Source organism: Nyctereutes procyonoides, unplaced genomic scaffold (genome assembly GCF_905146905.1).
Source record: "Nyctereutes procyonoides isolate TBG_1078 unplaced genomic scaffold, NYPRO_anot_genome, whole genome shotgun sequence".
Lineage (NCBI taxonomy): Eukaryota > Metazoa > Chordata > Mammalia > Carnivora > Canidae > Nyctereutes > Nyctereutes procyonoides.
The window spans coordinates 56690321-56707544 of NW_026575020.1; the positions used below are offsets into that span (position 1 = coordinate 56690321).

The window sequence follows — 17224 nt, forward strand, 5'->3', positions numbered from 1 at the left end:
ATCATGGGCCAGGGCCGTAGTGGACCGCAGTTCTGGGAGAGCCTGCTCTGTGAGTGCCAGGTGGGCCGAGTGGGCAACAGGGAGCAGGGGCTGCCAGGAATTCTGGCGGGTGATGTGGGCTGGGGGGTGGCCCGCAGTGGGGTCCCCACACCTCACCTCCTCGCTCCCTGTGCTGTCCGCAGAGGCTCTATGACCAGCCTGGAGTCCAGCCACAGCGGGTTCTCCCAGCTGAGCGCCGCCACCACCTCCTCCAGCCAGTCTCAGGCCAGCTCTATGATCTCCAGGTAGTGCTGCGGCGCCCGTGCCTGGGCCGTGGAGGGGACGGCGCGCCTCCTCGGACAGCCCGCCGCGCTCCACCACCCGCTCGGCGGCCACACTGTGCAGACTCCTCACCTTCTAGGTAGCAGATAGCTCTCTAGACGGCAGACGTAGTCCTTGATCCCAGACTATCTCAGCAGGTAGTTTTAACTCCAACTCCATAGCCATAGATTTTGTATACAGTGTGCACAAAATCAAACCAGAGCACAAGGGCTCTCTTGAAAGAAAAGTAGTTTATATACAATCAAGAGGTTGACTTTGTCTCAAATGTTGATGCAAAAAATGTTTCCAGCAACCTCCACACCCTGTCCATTAGCGGATGAATTCCTACATCATCCTTCAGAGGTGACCCAGCCTTCCTACACGGAGCAGGAACTGCCAGCTCGTCCCCACACCACGTCACAGTGTCACCCTCTGCTGGTAGCCGGCACAGCCCATGGATTGAGGGGCTGCCTGCTAGGCATGTGTCCTCTGAGCAGCGCTGCTTCTGTGGGGAGGACTCGTAGGCAGCCTGCGGCACCCGGCTCGGGCCCTGCTGGCAGGTGTACCGGGTGTTCTGCAGTGGGTGTGGGTGGGCCCGGGGGCTCTCGAGGATCCCCCACAGCGCCAGGAGAGTACCGCCACCATTAAACAGCTTCTCTTTCCTCCTTTCCATATCTTTTTGATACTTCCAGAGCAGGATTTTTCTGTATGTGAACTCGCGCGGAAAGGATTCTTTCCCTTTTTCTTCTAGTATGTTCTTACCTGCACATGCTAGCTCTAAACTCAATGTAGACTTATATTCCCGGTGCCTCCTCATAGCTTGATAGCATCAGAACCCACGTGGTCCTTGAGGTCACTAGAAGGTTCTTTTGAAGACTCAGTCACACTTGCCATTTTGAAATTGTCCAGTGTTCATTTGAGCTGACCAGTGTTCTTGCCGTGTGGTCACTCCAGGAGAGCATGAGGCTTACGGGAGTCCCGTTCCTTCATAGAAGGAAATTGCAGATTGTCGGGGTGTGTTTGCCTGTGCAGGCATGTGGGGTGGCTGTGGCGGTGGATGTGAGTGCATGTGTATGTCGCAGTGTGTGAGTGTGGCAGTGTGTGAGTGTGGCAGTGGGGGCAAATGGGAGTGTGTGTGTGTGTGTGTGTGTGGCAGTACATAGGGCACACACGTGAGTGGCAGTGGGGGCACATGCAGGTGAGTGAGGCACTGCGGGGGTTGTGGGGTGTTGGTGAGAAACAGGGCAAATAGAAAGTGAGATGAAGTTGTCAGAGATTCTTCTTAGAAGCAAATCAGAATATGAGCTTGGTTTGCCTTTTGTCTTTTGTTTTTGATTCCCAATTACAAAGCATGGCATTCTTGGTTGGATTGGCTCGTGTTTTTTCTGCTTTTTATGGGAAAAGCAAGTTATTTGCAGATCTGTCTGGATGTTGCATTGGGTTCGCGTTTGTGATAAGGGTGTGATGTGTGGTGTCGTGTGTTGGAAGAGGCTGTGTTTTTACAAATATGTGCCAAAACCCACGTGGCTGTTACTGGCATGTGAGAGAGGCACGGAAGCCCGGGGCTGCGTGGCTTCCCATCTGCTCTCCAGGCCGGAGGTGGGTGGCCGCCGAGTGGACAATGTGTGGAGGACAATGTGTGGACAATGTGCGCAGGCGAGCCCTGGAGGGCTCGGGAGGAACGCCCGCCCGGTCCGTGAGGCCCCCAGGCTGCCTGCACACCGGAGACGGGGCCGCTCCGTGCTTGCCGCCTTCCTGGGGCACAGCCCCGTGTCTCCTTTGAAAAGAAACACTCACCACTGGCCCCTAAAGCCTTGTTTCCAGAAAGCTCAGTAGGGTTGGTTAGTGCATCTGGGCTGCTTCCGATCAGTGCTTCCTGCTTCTAAATTATAAGGACCTGAAGATGGTCCCTTTCTTCTCTTTCTTCTCTCTTTCTCTGTGTCTCAGATGGCGATTTTGCTGACAGCTGCCAAGAAAACGCTTCCCTCCACAGTCCACCTCAGCCCAGGGTGTTTGTAGAACTCTTTGAGTTGCAGCCACTCCCCCCTCCCCCAGTCTGAAGACGTGTTCGTTTTCAGTTGCCTCAGAAGTGGCACTGTCTTGTTCCCAGAGAGTCGAACGTGTCTCTGAGTTCAAAGCACATCACTGCGCAGACGCCGGCAGGGTTCCTCCTGAGTGACACGGCGCCTGGTTCTCTGGTTCTCCTTGAGGGGCCGCGGGCACGCGGACCTGGACTCTGCCCCTCCTGTCCATGCCCTGACTTCTCACACTCCGCCTTTCTTCTGCACTAAGGGTTCTTTTGGTCTCCCCTCTATTACTAGTGTCTTAACTCACTTTTCTTCCTAAATTCATTATTTGCATATCAAATTCTGTAAATGTTTTGTAAACATATTACCTCACTCTTGGTAATACAATACTGATAGTCTTTAAAAGATTTTTTTACTGTTACCAATAATAAATGTGAACTGTTTAAAAAAGAGAACGTCTCTTTCTTCCTGTGAAATGTGGAGCAGCAGCCTCCCTTGGAGAGTTTGACATCCTTAGGAGATTTTAGAAGTTGGAGCTAGACACATCTGGAGCCCGAGCGCTGGGATTCTAGAAGTTTGGGAACCACTGTGCAGGAACGGGCTGTCCTGCAGACGCATCGCAGCTGCAAGCGGCTGACATGCAGCGGAGACCCGGTGCCCACAGGTTCCCTCGCAGTCACAAGAAGACCTGCTCACGTGCCTTGGACTCTGAGGTCAGACACGGCTTGTGGCATTGGTGCCTGAGGCACTGTTTCTTCAGTAACAAAACAGATCCTTGAATCCTGTGGCTTCAGAAAAAAGAAGAGGGCAGGTGTAGACCTCAGGAACTTGGGCCGCCTTGTCCCCGGCTGTTTGCCATTTGGTGCGCCGGGGTGCTAGGGCCCGAGCAGGCCAGAACACTCACCGCCTCGCCTGCTTGCTGCCTTAGTTGGTACCTGTGGGTCATTTGCTTTTCTAGGCAGGGTCTGGGGGAGCTGGCAGGGGGTACTGACCGGATGTGGGGTGGGGAGCAGGGGCATGAATGTCCGCAAGCCCGTAGCTCAGTCTGGGTTTCTAGTTTGTCAGCAGTCGAGAGAGGTAATGTGCTCCTTTCCCTGCTCGGCGGCCCCCGAGTGCCTCACTGATGCCTCAGTCAGCCGCTGCGGGAGGGCAGGGCTTCCAGCAGTTCCTTCCGTGCCCCGAGCTCTCTCCCTGCCCTCAAGTCAGGCCTGCTTTTACCGAGCCTTTGGTTTAGCATCGGATTCTCATGGTGACGGCATGAGAAACAGGTGAGCACCCGTACCTGCTGCTGTCTCTGGGCTGTCTCAGAGCGTGGTGACAAAGTGGGACGTCCTGATCTGTTGGGCCGCCAAGCCTCCAATATGCATTTCTCCTGAAACACGTCACTGCATGTAATACTGGCGCCTCTCAGTTCTCCGGTCATGGCAGAGGTGTCCTCAGTAAAATGTCATGACAAACCAATGAAACCTTTTCATTGGAAAGTCAGGGCTTTGGAAAGCAGGGGTTCTGGGAGCAGGGTAGTGGGCATCCCGTGTAAAAGCAGCAGCTAGACCAAAAAACCTGGGACCTGTGGACATCTGAATTGTGTGCTTATTAAATAAGGTTAAAATGGCAACACTTGCTGTTTTCTACCACAATGAAAAAACCCCTATGGAGATCGTTCACAGGAAAACAAGATATCTGCACAAACCCTGAATAGAGGCACAAACCAGGAGCCTCAGCAGGCCGGGGAGGACTCTGCGTCCACCTGCCAGCACACACCTGACGGGCTGTCTGCTAGGAAGGCTCCCACACCCAGGAGGGGATGAGAACGGAGCAGGACGGGGCCTCAGGAGGGAAAGAGGAGGCTGAAGCAGGACAGGAGCCAGGAAAGCTCTGGAAGCCGAGGGACGCAGGTTTTAAACTTCCCACAGACAGCAGAAGAGGGAGCAAGCCCTGTAGAATTAGAAATTCTAAGTTTAGGACATACTGTCACATGAAAATAAGGATCAGAAAAGCATCAAAGTCAAGCCCGTACAAAGCTGTGAGAGGAGAGCATCCTACAGACAAGGGAAGGGAGCCAGAACGATGCGCCTACAAAACAGGCAAACGCTCGCGGCTTCGCTTTTTAGTTGAAGAACAGTTAACACACAGTGTTGTTTTAGTTCCGGGAGCGCGGCGCACGGATTCCTTGGTTCTGTACGTGGCTCCGTGCTCACCGGTGTGGCCACCGCCTGTCCCGGTACCGCGTCATCACGGTATCTGCGGCTGTTCCCTGTGCTGGGCCTGTCGTCTCTGTGACGGACGTCGGGACTGGAGGTTGGTGCCCTGTCACCCTCGTCCCTCTGGCAGCCGCCACTTTGTGTCCTGTGTGTAAGAGCCTGGGTTTAGGTGGTTATTGTTTTTTAATGAACAAAAAGACATTAGGAGGATAGACCTGACAGGAAAGAATGCATTAGAAAAGTCCAGAAACAGTGACAAGAATTAGAAATGAATGAAATCACTTCCGAAATTAAGACTACGGGGGCGCCGGCGTGGCCCAGTCGGTGAAGCGTCTGCCTTCGGCTCAGGTCATGACCCTGGGATCCTGGGATCGAGCCCCACGTCAGGCCCCCTGCTCAGCGGGGAGCCTGCCCCTCCTGCCCTTCTCGTGCTCTCTTGCTATGTCTCTCTCGCTCTCAAATAAAATCTTTAAAAAAATTAAGACAGAATTAGAAGGACACAAAGTGGAAAATACAACTGATAAGGCTCTAAGAGAAAAGCATAAAGGGAAAATCGTACAAATCAGAAAGGACAAAGGTAAAGAGACCTAGAAGGGGACATGTCTCGAAGGTGAGCGAAGCAGCCGAAGCGTGAGGGTGACACACAAGCGTGGGACGGGCAAGCCCAGCGCCGAGAGGTACTTTGGGGAGCCTCCGGTGTCTGGGGGGCCGCGGGGGTGGTGTGTGGGACTGTCAGGCTTTCCAAAGGCTGAGCTTTGTGTGGAAAGAAAGGGAATAATTGAGATTTTTAAGGAAAGAAAGGAATTTATACCCAGCAACACGGTGTGCAGGTGTCTGCGCAGCAAGTTGGCGTCGGGTGGCTGCTCGCTCTCCCGCCGAGCTCGGGGCCCCAGGGTGGAGGGGGACACGGAGGCGGGCGGGGGGCTTAGGGCTGTGTGGCCTGTGGGCCTTGGCCGGCGGGCCGCAGACGGGGAGAGCGCGCTGCGTGCGTCCTGGCTGCCGCCCTGTGTCTGTGACGGACAACTTTGGGGCAGGAAACAGGAACAGCACACGCAAAAGGTTCTGTTTTTAGTAATCACGTTAGTGGTGGTATCAGCGTGGTTAATCTGAGAGTCTCCGTCGTGATGCGGATGTGTCTGTGTGTCTGCCTGGAAACAGTGACCCCCCCCGCCCCCCGTGGCCAGGACATGCCGTTCGGTCAGGAGAGGCGCGGGGCGTCGGCAGCTCTAGGGCTCTGAGTCCTCGGGGGACTCGTGCGCTTTCCTGGATCTGTGTTTTATTTTAGAATCCAGAGGTTTGCGGGCAGAGGTGTTTTCAGCTAGGGCTTAGGCAGGTAATTTGCCTCGGAGAGGAACACCGGCTCTCTCCCTGGGACCCAGGCTTCCTGTCCTTCGTCCTCATCACCAATTCAGGGGTTGCAGCTGCTGCAACCTGTAGCTCCTGTCCGCCCCGTGCTGCTTGTGGCCGCGAGCGGGACAGCAAAGCCGGAGAGCGCGCCAGCGGCGGGCACAGCAAGGAACTCCGAGGCCGGTCCCGGGGGCTGTGCCCCTGCATGTGCTGCCCGCCACCCATCCTGCCCCGGGACCGGATCCGCTCTGACCTTGTCTTTGGGGTGAGAATGGGTCCCCAGGACCCGTGCTGACACCCTCTGAGAAACAACCCTGAGCCCTCGGATATTCAAATCCCAACGGCTCGGGTGCATGTGACACCAAGGAGAGACCAGGGTGCTGCCTGCTGTCTCTGGGCTATTCCTGCGAACCAGCGAGGGGCGACAGGCCCGGCGGCAGATAGGAGGACGCTCCCAGCTCCGTCTGTAGAGCAGCGTAGGTCTCCGTGGGCTTGACCCAGTCTGCACCCCTGATCTGTCAGCCCTGGTGCTCCAGCCCCAGTGAAACCCAAGCTCAGCCCCCAGGGGAGCCTCTGTCCGGCCCCCTGCTGCTGACAGTGGTCACCGCCCTGGCCAGGGAATGTCCTCCCCCGATGCCACCTTGTGGCCACATTGCAGACACGCATCCCCCGTCCCCCACTGGGGCGGTGATGACGATGACATCCTTTCTCCAGCTCTACCCTGCAAGTCAGAGCCATGGGTGGAGATTCTCCAGCCCTTGTGTCTCCTAAAATATCTCAGGGGAGGTGCGACAGTTAATGTGTCAGTTTGGCTGGGCCACACGGTACCCAGATGTTTGGTGAAACATCCCGGGTTTCTGTGGAGGTGTTTTTTGGATGAAATTAGCAGTTAGATGGGTAGACTGAGTGAAGCAGATCGCTCTCCCTGATGCAGGTGGGCCTTATCCAATCAGTCGAAGGCCTGAATGGAACAAAAGGCTGCCCTCCCCAAAGGAAAAGAGGATTCCTCCTGCCTGATAGTCTTCAAACTGGGATATCCACTTTCTCTTGCCTTCAGACTAAAAAGTCTCTTCCTGGGTCTCAAACCTGCTGGACTAGAATAATACCATCAAGCCCTCCAGAGTCTCCAGCTTGCTGACTGCAGATCTTGGGATTTGTTAGCCTCCGTAATCATGTGAGCCTATTGCCTATATCAGATTTCCTTCTATATATGCTTTCTCTTGATTCCGACTCTCTGGGGGATCCTCATATGGGAAGTGTGCTCCCAAACCCTGGAATTGCAAAGCCTTTGACTTTTACAAAGAACCTGGTTAATCTGCAATCATCTTTCTCTGGTTTGTGTGGGTGTGTGTTTCGGTTTCAGTTTTTCCATCAATAGGCTTATTTTTCTGAATGTAGAATAAAATTATGGACCGTTAAAGCTGAGTTGGGAAAGTCTAGGATGGTCTAGTTCCAGCTCTTACAGCTTGAGGATGGCAAAGCCTGGAGAAGGGAGGGGGCTGTACCTAAGCAGGTGACTGTGAGTCCAGCAGCCCCAGGGGAGGTGGGCAGATGTTGGGCAAGCCACTTAGCCTCCCTGGGCCCCACTTCGCACTGTGAAGGCCACGTCCAGAGACCTCCAAAGTCCCTTCCATCTTGTCGCTGTCATGACCATGAAATGTGAGGAGGCAGGTCACCTTACCAGGGCCATTGTCAAGACAACACGCAAATGACGATTAGACCGGGCTGTTCACTTCCAGGTACTCTACAAACGTGACGAGTTCCGTACAGTTCTGGTTGTGCCTAGGGCACGGGAGCAGAGTACTGTGCCAGGGGCCGAGGACACACCAGAGCATGACGTGTCTCTGGGGTCCTCTGGGAAGAGATCACACTAGGCATCTGATGGAGGACATGCCACTAAAGGACAGGCCAGAACAGCTTGACGGCACACTCACCTCCCTCTTCCCGAGAGGGAATGAGATGGCCACGGGGTGGCAGCGGGTCCTGAGGCTAACGTCCCCCAATTGCCCCTCCGCCCTGGCGCCCATGGAATGGAAGGACAGACAGCTTGTTGGATTGAACACCTGTTGGAGCCAGGGGCTGTGGGGGACAGCCAGCCCTGGAGGGCTGTACCCAGCCCTTCTAGCACCTTCTCTCTTCTCTGCACATCACCCTCTGTGAAGGGCTCGACCAGCCGGAAGGCAGGGGGCACAGCTCTGCGGGGTCATGAGGTGGGGTGTTTGCTCCGTCAGGGCCTAGGACAGTGCCTGGCCAGGGCATATGCCTCCAGAGCATCTGGAGTAAATGTGGGACGAGGCCTCATAGGTTCTGGTCCTGCAGACGCTGTACTCTGACCCCATGGGGCCTTGCACTTTGCCTCACTTCACAAAAATGTTAATGAGTTAACTTCAGCGCGGGGTTGGTATAGAGATGGATGTGATCCCGCCTGGATTCGTCATATACTCAGCATTAAGGAATTCATTTTTTCCTTCTTATTTTAAAAAGCAATTAAGATTAAAACGTTGTGGTGGACCCTCTGAAAGAATCATGGGGGACTCCCCCGTGGCTCAGCGGTTTAGCGCCACCTTCAGCCCAGGGCGTGATCCTGGAGACCCGGGATCGAGTCCCATGTCAGGCTCCCTGCATGGAGCCTGCTTCTCCCTCTGCCTGTGTCTCTGTCTCTCTCTCTGTATCTCTCATGAATAAATGGATAAAATCTTTGAAAGAAAGGAAAGAAGGAAAAAAGGAAAAAGAGAAGGAAAGGAAGAAAGAATGAATCATGGGCCGTGGGCCCTGCTCCTGGAAAGGCTCTGCGGACCCGCCCTGCCCCACTCCAGAAGGGGGAAGGGAAAGGACCCTCCCCACTGCTAATCCATGGTCCCCACTGGGGCTGCGCTGGGAGCTGTCGCTGCAAGCTCTTCCTGCAGGGATGTCGCTGCCCTCTTGGGCCCCACTTGTTGGCATTGGTGTGAGGGGTGTGCTGGGTCTGTGCTGACCCTCTGCACACCGGGACAGGTACAGAACTCAGCACCCTGCGGAAGTGTGCGGGAGGTCCTGTCGGTGTGCTCAGGTCCTGGGAGCTGCTGCTTCCTTGGGCCTGGCGACTCTGGCCAGTCTGTGGGGCGCTTGCCCATCAGGCCACACTCACTGATTGCTCTCAGGTAGGAGGTACCAGCCCTCACATCAGCCTGAGCTTCGGAGGAGCACACTATTCCCTGCTTCTTTTTTTTTTTTTTTTAAGATTTTTATTTATGAGAGACACAGAGAAAGAGACAGAGACACAGGCAGAGGGAGAAGCAGGCTCCATGCAGGGAGCCTGACGTAGGACTCGATCCCAGGTCTCCAGGATCACACCCTGGGCCGAAGACAGATGCTAAACTGCTGAGCCACCCAGGGATCCCCCTACTCTCTGCTTCTAGAATGCTCCATGGCTATGTGGCAAGAGGCCTCTGGAGGTCTTCAGGGAGTCAGAGTCTGTTCCCAACCCTTCGACATGCTGTCTTGGCTTAGCTTGCAGAGTCGAGGAGCTGGGGGGTGTCGGGCACTGTGACAGCCCCTGCTTGGATGGCCCACACCCTCTGCCCTGGAGAAGCATCTGGCAAAGGGGTCCCTGTGCTGGTGCTAGGGAGGTGCCCAGTGATTGTGCTCAGGCCACACTGTTTCTGAGCTGCCCCATTGCCCTCTGGGGGTCCTCCCTACCCACTACCTCCAGTGCATCTCCCCTTATCTTTCCTTTTCGGCCTCAGTAACACTCAGCATATGCCACAGAGTCTCTGGCTTCACCCCTCCCCATGGACCCCAGCCTGAGGAGGGCTCGGAGGGAGCGCCTAGGGGCTGGCCCAGGGAGAGCAGCCTCCTGAGGGTGGTAGGTGCCTCTCCCAGCCTGGTGCTGAGGGCAGACCTACGGGCCAGACCCCCACTTGCTCCCTTTACTCACGGCCTCCGACTGGGCCCGGGTGTCTGAGTATTCTCCAAAGGAGTGGATGGATAAATTATTTTTTTTAATTTTTATTTATTTATGATAGGCACACAGTGAGAGAGAGAGAGGCAGGCAGAGGGAGCCCGACGTGGGATTCGATCCCGGGTCTCCAGGATCGCGCCCTGGGCCAAAGGCAGGCACCAAACTGCTGCGCCACCCAGGGATCCCTGGATAAATTATTCTTTGTTGACTCAGAGTCATGTCTAAAGCTCCCTAATGGAATCTGTGCGAATCCCTTTTCCTAGAAGCTCTCATGAGTTGAGCCTAGGCTGGCAGTAGAATTGGCCCCACACCTGCCCAGCCTCCAGGCCCTTGCCTCTGTTGCTCCTGCATCTGGAACCTTGACCCCGGGAAGGAGACCCCACAAAGCCCTTCGTGTTCCTATGAACCCTGCATGGACTCTGTGCAACCCCAAGACCTCTGTGGAACTGACTTGTTGGCCCATTCTAGCCCAGAAGCTTCTTCATGGGGTCAGGCCGGGGGGTGGCTTGGTGGTGTGGCAAGGATCCGGCACAGTGAAGGTGCTGGTGTGTTGTGGAGGGAGGCCCCTCAGTGAGAAGGCAGGTCCTGCCAAGCAGTGGGCGGGACCCCTGCGACTTGGGAGTGGAGTCAGGCTGCTGCTTGTCCAGGTCCTCAGGCTACGGATGTTACGGACCAGAGCATTTCCAAAGAAATAGTGAATAGTGACATATGGGAGTGTGTGTGCACACCCACCCATGTGCACATGCACACACGTGCACACCGACTGCACACACGGAGCCCTGGCATGGACTATTAATTACTGCCATTTCACCAAGGGCAGAGGAAGGGCACAGCATGTGAGCATGAACAGGAGGACAGGTGTCGTCTCTGTACAGAGAGCATCCTCCCTGCTGTGTCTGGCCTTGAGACAAGCTGGTGTCCTGCTTCCTGTCCTGCGCCAGCCCCGCCTTGTGCCCTGCCCCTGGGAGCCTCTGTCCAGGCTGGACACCTGCCAAGGGGCTGCCGTTGGTGTGTCCCTGTGTCCGGTGCTGGCCTGGGCTCCCACAGCGGGGAGGGAGCCCCCTGCCCCCGCTCCACCCCTGGGGCCAGCTGTGACACGCTCAGGCCTTAGTCAGGGAAGTGGGGGACTTCCTGCTTGGGACATTTCCAAGACAGTCTCGGGCGTGGGGGGAGATGCACCTGCTTTCAGAACCACTGCTCTCTGCCGATCCCCACAGACAGACAAGTGGGAAACACTCGTGTTTGGAAGCCAGAGAGAGCAGGTCTGGGTTGTGCATGGGAACCTGAGCCAGGACAGTCTGTTGTCATTCTGTGGCAGGTGCCCCTTGATCCTTTCTCCCTTCCTGAGTGAGCTGATCTGTGACCGCAGGAATGAGCTAGTGAGGGATGGGGCCCCACCCCTCAGCCGATCGATAAGCTTACGGGTGGCCGGTAGATGTGCCCAAGTGGCAGTGCCATTGAGTGGCTTCTCCTGCCACCAAGGCCTAGATGCAAATTAAACAGGGACTCGGGTCTGCACAGAAGTCAGCTTTTCCACTCAACATGGATTCTTTAAGAGGGCAATTATTATTATTATTTTTTGCTAATAATGTTACTTTTTCTTTTTTTTTTTTTAATTGCAAATCCATAGGAACCTTTTGAATTAGGTTTTACAGTAAAGCAGGAGAAGCCTGTGTCCGTGTTTTTGTATTGAAATAATTGTGGGGACGCTAGGGTGGCTCACTGGTTAAGCATCTGTCTTCAGCTCAGGTCGTGATCCTGGAGTCCTGGGATCGAGTCCCACATCAGGCTCCCTGCATGGAGCCTGCTTCTCCCTCTGCCTATGCCTCTGCCTCTCTCTCTCTCTGTATCTTTCATGAATAAATAATTAAAATCTTAAAAAAAAAAAAGACAGAAAGAATTGTGATGCAGTCACATGCAGTTGTCAGAAACAACGCTAAGAAATCCCTTGCACCCTTTCCCCGGTCTGCCTGTCCCCCCACCCCCTGCCGTAACACCTGCCAAACCATAAGGCCCTGGATCAGTGAGCACCAGCCCACCCATCTGATCCCCGCCCCTGTTTCCTTGCACTCATTCCTGTGGCCGGGTATTTTTCTCCGTGTGGTTCCCCCCACGCAGGGTCACGCATCCACCCCCACGGCCAAAGCACAGCGTTTCCACCTCCGGCCCCTCCTCGTTGCCTTTGAGGCTACACTCCCCTCCTGCTGTCCCCACCCCTCGGCACTCTTCTCCACTTTGGGAGTTTTGTCATTTCGAGAGTTTTGTCATTTCGAGAGCTTTGTCATTTCGAGAATGCTCCCGGAACCGAATCCCTCAGTCTGTGACCTTTCGGAGATGTGTGCTGCGGACCCGCGGTGCATGGCCTGTGGCAGGCAGCGAGTGCCACGTGGCGCCCGTGTCTGGTTCTGCCTGCGGTGAGTACAGCTCGCTTGTGCACATACGGGTTTTATGTGAACAGAAACTCCGTGTCTTGGGGCTGAGAGCCCGGGAGTGCAGTTGCCGGGTCGGTTCGGCGCACGTTTGCTTTCCCAAGCAGCGGCCAGACTGCCTTCCGCGTGCGTCCCCGCCAGCCCCGGCGAGGGGGCCCGTCCGCGTCCCGGGCAGCGGGTCTGGGCTCCCGTCTGTGTTGGCCTCCCCGAGGGATGCGCGCCTTTGCACGGCCTGCCTGCCCCCTGTGCGGCCTTCGTGGTGAAACGTCCCTTCGTGATTTCTAACTGGAGTCTTGGGGCGCCTCACTGTTGAGCCGCGAGTCCCTTGTTCTGTAGGTGCTAGTCCTTGTGGGACGTGGGGTCTGCAGCGTGTCTGCTTTGGACACAGAACTGTAGGCCGCTGTGAATCACCCGAAGGGCCGTGAAGACGTCGGCACCTTCACATCACCCCCTTTTCTTCTAAAACTGCGGGTGGGTGCTCTCAGACCATGGCAGTGGCCGGTCTCCAGAGGCCCTTTTGGTTTCGAGGGAGCCCCTGTGCTGTCCGGGGTCCCTGACAAGTCACGGTGTGGCCGCCGGCCTGACGTGTGAACACAGGCTGTGTTTGAGGGGCCGTCCCCTCTCTGGTGTATCTCCCTTAACCTGAGTCACTGTCCTTTTTTCAGTATGTGTGTGGTTGGTTGTTTTTTTTTTTTTTTTTTTTTAGATTTTATTTATTCATTTGAGAGAGAGAGCGAACGCGCAGGGTGAGGGTTAGAGGGAGAGGGAGAAGGGACTCGCTGCTAAGCGGGGAGCCCGACACGGGGCTCCATCCCAGGACCCTGGGATCATGACCTGAGCCGAAGGCAGGTGCTTCACCCACTGAGTCACCCAGGCGCCCCTCAGTACGTGTTTTTTATCATAAGGTTCATGGTTTTTATCATAAGAAAATACTTCATCATTGTCGTGGTGAAAATCCAAACAGAAGAGAGGGGAGTCTGGCGTCTCCCAGACCCTGCACCCCTCCCTCCCAGCGCCCCCGGCTCCCCGGAGACAGCTACTCTGACCTGCTGGGTGATCCCTCCGGACCTTTCGTGTGTAATGACGTGTGTTTCTCTGAGTGTGCAGACCACACGCTGCTTCACTCCGTCCCTCGTGTCTCAGGCTCTAGCCGGGCCACCAGACAGCCACGCTGCCCGCCCTGCCTGCCGTCTCCACTGCCCGCCCACTTCCTTGCTGCATTTCTTGATTCTGCTCTGAACCCTTTTCTCTCCCACTGAAGAGCACCCTTCTGTCTGCAGGACCATGTCCTTCCATCTCCCTGGGCCGCAGATGTTTTTCCCATTACCCTCTATTCCTTTGTTCAAGTCACACCTGCTGATGCTCCCCGTGGGCCCTGGCTGTTCTAGGAGGGTGGGTGGAGCCGCACGTTGTGACGGGCGCGCGTCTTAGCTTGGGGACCTGACGATGCCTGGCCAAGTGTGCCACCCAGAGATCTGAGTCCCCCGAGACCGCGTCCCCTCCTTGGGCCCCACGACCTCTCAAGTGACCCTTGATGCCCTGAGCCAGCCCACCCTGCAGCCCCAGCTTCCAGAAGCCCCTCCGCCTCTGGGTGAGTAGCTCCGGCCTACAGGTGGGAGCCCCATTGTGTCCTTTCCACTTCGAATGCCAAATAGCCCGTTTCCTATATTAGATCCTTTTGTTTGAAACAGCTGAGATGATCTCCTTCTTCCTGACTGTTGTCCCAAATGGTGCAGGAGGAGGGGGCGCGCATGAGGGGTCGCAGTCTTCAACAGGGTGAGCAGGCAAGGCCTCACTCGAAGGATTTCCAGGAGAACATTCTAGAAAAAGGGAAGTGCTAATGCAGAGGCCACGGGACAGGCGTAGGTTCAGTGTTCAAGACACAGCATCAAGTCAGTGCCACTGGGTGAGTGCCCGAGAACGGAGGAGCTGGAGGGCTGTGGCAGAGAGACCTCGGCTCGCCGGGCACTGTGACTGCCTGTGCCACCCAGCCCCCTGTGGCCCGTGGCCCACGTGCTCTGCTCCGGCCATCTGCCACGGAGTGATGATGCCACCTCTGGGGGTGGGGAGGCACTCACCCCGGACGGCTTGGGTCGGTGTCACCCCGTGGTGTGGCCACTGCCCTGGAGAGCCGCCCGAGCTTCGGGGGCTCCTGTGAGTGGGAAGTGAATCTGTGCTGCGTTGTGCCATGACGTCGGGGTTTGTCTGTCACCCCTGCAGAAGGGAGCTCATCCTGACAAATGGAGAAGTGAGGCCAGAAGTGGGGGCAGGGCGGCCAGGCCCCAAAAGGCACCAGGGGTCCTTCGGGGCCACCAGCTTGCAACTTCGACTCTGCACGAGATGGGAGCAGCTGTCTTCTGTCTGTCACGTGGCTTAGACTTTTAGTTTGTCTTTGAGCAGAAAATTTTTTATGACATGAAACATATTTTCCTTTCCTTAATTGCCTCTGGCTTTTACATCTTATTCAGAAAGGACGTCCCCAGGTGAAATTCTCCTACATTTTCTTCGGCTTCTTTTGTGGTTTTATTCTTTGCATTTAAATCTCTGGCGCATCTGATGTTGGTTTCTGTGACACGATGACTTCATTAATCCTGAATGGGTCTCCAGATTTGGTGGCTCTAGGACAAAACTCACTTCCAGCTCTTTAGAAGCCTCTTGGGGATGCCCGGTCGGCTCCGTTGGTGGAGCGTGTGACTCTTGATCTTGGGGGTCATGAGTTCGAGAGCCACACTGAGTGTGGAGATGACTTCAAGATAAAATCCTTAAAGAAGCCTCTTGAGAAATGCTTAGGGACTGTGGCTGGTCGGGGCAGGAAGGCAGAGCTGGACGGCCGCCGGCAGCGGGGAGGCCCGGAACCAGCCGGGCAGCTGCCTGTGGACAGTGAGACGGTCATAAGTGTTGAAATAGCGCAGGAATAAATTGCAGCACTAATGCCAGGCAGGCCCAGAGTCCCCCTGGACACCTTCCATGGTGGCCCACTGCAGCCAAGAGGGGCCTCGCCCCGAAGAGGGCTCTTCCCCGTGGGACCGTGTCCTCGGGCCTGCTGCTGCCTGCGCAGGTTGTGCAGCTCACAGGCCCTCCCGTCAGCATTCCCAGGTCAGCATTTATTCATCAGAAACATGCAGCCTAATAACCAACAGGCTGTCTTCCGAGAACAAGTGATTTATTTTATTGCCTCATTTTTAAACACTTCAGCGTGCCTCCCAAGAAGCTGTTTGGTTTGGAAAGTCACAAGAGAAGACGCAAACTGAAGTGGGGAGCACTTCTCTGCACTTGCCCGGGACGCCAGCCTGCTCTGCGGGAAGGGTGGGGGGACGGCTGTCGGGGCCGCTGGACTTGGCGGACCATCCTGCGTGGGCTCTGACTCCCCAGTGAAGGTCTGAAACAGCACATGGGTTGTTGTGAAAAGGAAATAAAGAGTATGGGTCTCTCTGCCTCTGGAAACAGGGCGTGCACATGGATCAGGTTCAGGGGGCGTCGTGGTGTTCGCCTGCCGGGGCACCTACCTGGGGGCGACAAACCAAGGCAGGATGGACAGGGCCTTGGTCGCCGACACTCGCAGGATCCCTGAATGGGACATTCTGCGCTCTTAACCATCAGCCCTTACCTATTCTCTGCTGTTCCCAGAGCGGGAGGAGGCTCCTGGGAGGTGTCACCAGACTCTCTGGAAGGCCTCAAGGACGGTGAGAACAGGCAGTGAGCCTCGATGACTTCCCCAGCTTACATCCCGTCCTGTCGTCCCAATAGCCTGGTCTTGACTTGTCTTCTCCGGAGTCTCTCGACCTCGGCACTGTTGACATTCCTGGTGGCATAGTCTCTTGCTGTGGGAGCTCTCTGGTGCATCATAGGATGTCCAGGGGTATCCCTACCTCTACCCTCAAGATGCCAATGGCATCCCCTGGTGGTGACAACCAACTGTGTCTCCAGACATGGCTCACTATCCTCTGCGAGGGTAAAACCATCCCTGGTGAGAATCACTGTTCTAATCCAACTCTCTTATGACTGGGAGGAAGAAACTGAGGCCCACAGGGGCTAAGACGTGTGCTCAAAGTAACACAGCGAGTCCATAGTGGTGCAGCTGGGACTTGGCCTCTTGCCCTGGGCTCCCAGATGGGTGCTCGGTCCACTGCAAACAAAGCGGCAGTTGTGACGAGCCTGGTTTTAACAAAAGGTGTAACTGGAATTCATCCAGGGTCCCATTCTCCCCTAGAAATCACTGAGGTCGGGAGCGCTCGGGCGGGGCAGAAGGCTGACCTCGTCAGCTGTGCGGAGAGCCAAGAGCGTTTGACTTCCAGGCCCCAACGCGGACCCTCTCCCACCCGACCCTGCACAGAGAACACAGCCGCCCAGTTGGGGAACCTGGACATTTGGACAAAATACTGAAGAGCTCCCCTCCCAGTGGTGCCAGCGTTCGTCCTCAAGGATTTTCTTTTGCTTAAGCTTCACGATGGTGACTTCTTCATCATCATCATCGATAAATACTGCAAACTCCAAGTGCATGACGTGTTGTTGCTCTTGTGAAACAAGTGGCCTGCAGTCCGCTCAATAAACACCTTCCCGGGATATCAGATCATGTGTTGAAATGTGTTCTGGGAAAGGCCGTTGAAAGGAACCCCCAGTAGGAAGCCTTTCATGATGCCAGATTTCCCTTGTGATTACTTCCTGATCTTTGGTTCAATAAATGAAATTCAGCATCGTATTGGGTTTTCTTAAAGCACCAACACATTTATGTGGAGGTGGGGCTAGAAGGTGTGTGTGGGGTGTGTGTGTGTGTGTGTGTGTGGTGTGGGGAGTGGGGGGGTCAGACGTACCCTAAGGGCTGAGTTTGTCTATACTGGAACAGGATACATAGATTCAGTCACGTGGTTGATTTTGCAATCCCAGAGTTAGCGGCTCTGGCACCCGATATGCGAGTCAGAGGGATATTACAATCAAATGAGCAAACATTGGTTCTATTTTCAGCCCGGTTTCCTGCCTCCC

General features: G+C 55.5%; 1 protein-coding gene across 4 annotated transcripts in view; it reads left to right on the top strand.

The window, feature by feature from the left end:
• SEC14L1 (SEC14 like lipid binding 1) overlaps positions 1 to 2776 on the top strand; it is a 55423-nt gene extending 52647 nt beyond the window's left edge. For all 4 annotated transcript variants that reach the window (XM_055323014.1, XM_055322999.1, XM_055323008.1 and 1 more), the window contains one exon: positions 183 to 2776. In XM_055323014.1, coding sequence (XP_055178989.1) covers positions 183 to 288 — 106 coding nt within the window. In that variant the 3' untranslated portion in view covers positions 289 to 2776. The remainder of the gene's footprint in view (positions 1 to 182) is intronic.
• Positions 2777 to 17224: the final 14448 nt, after the last annotated feature.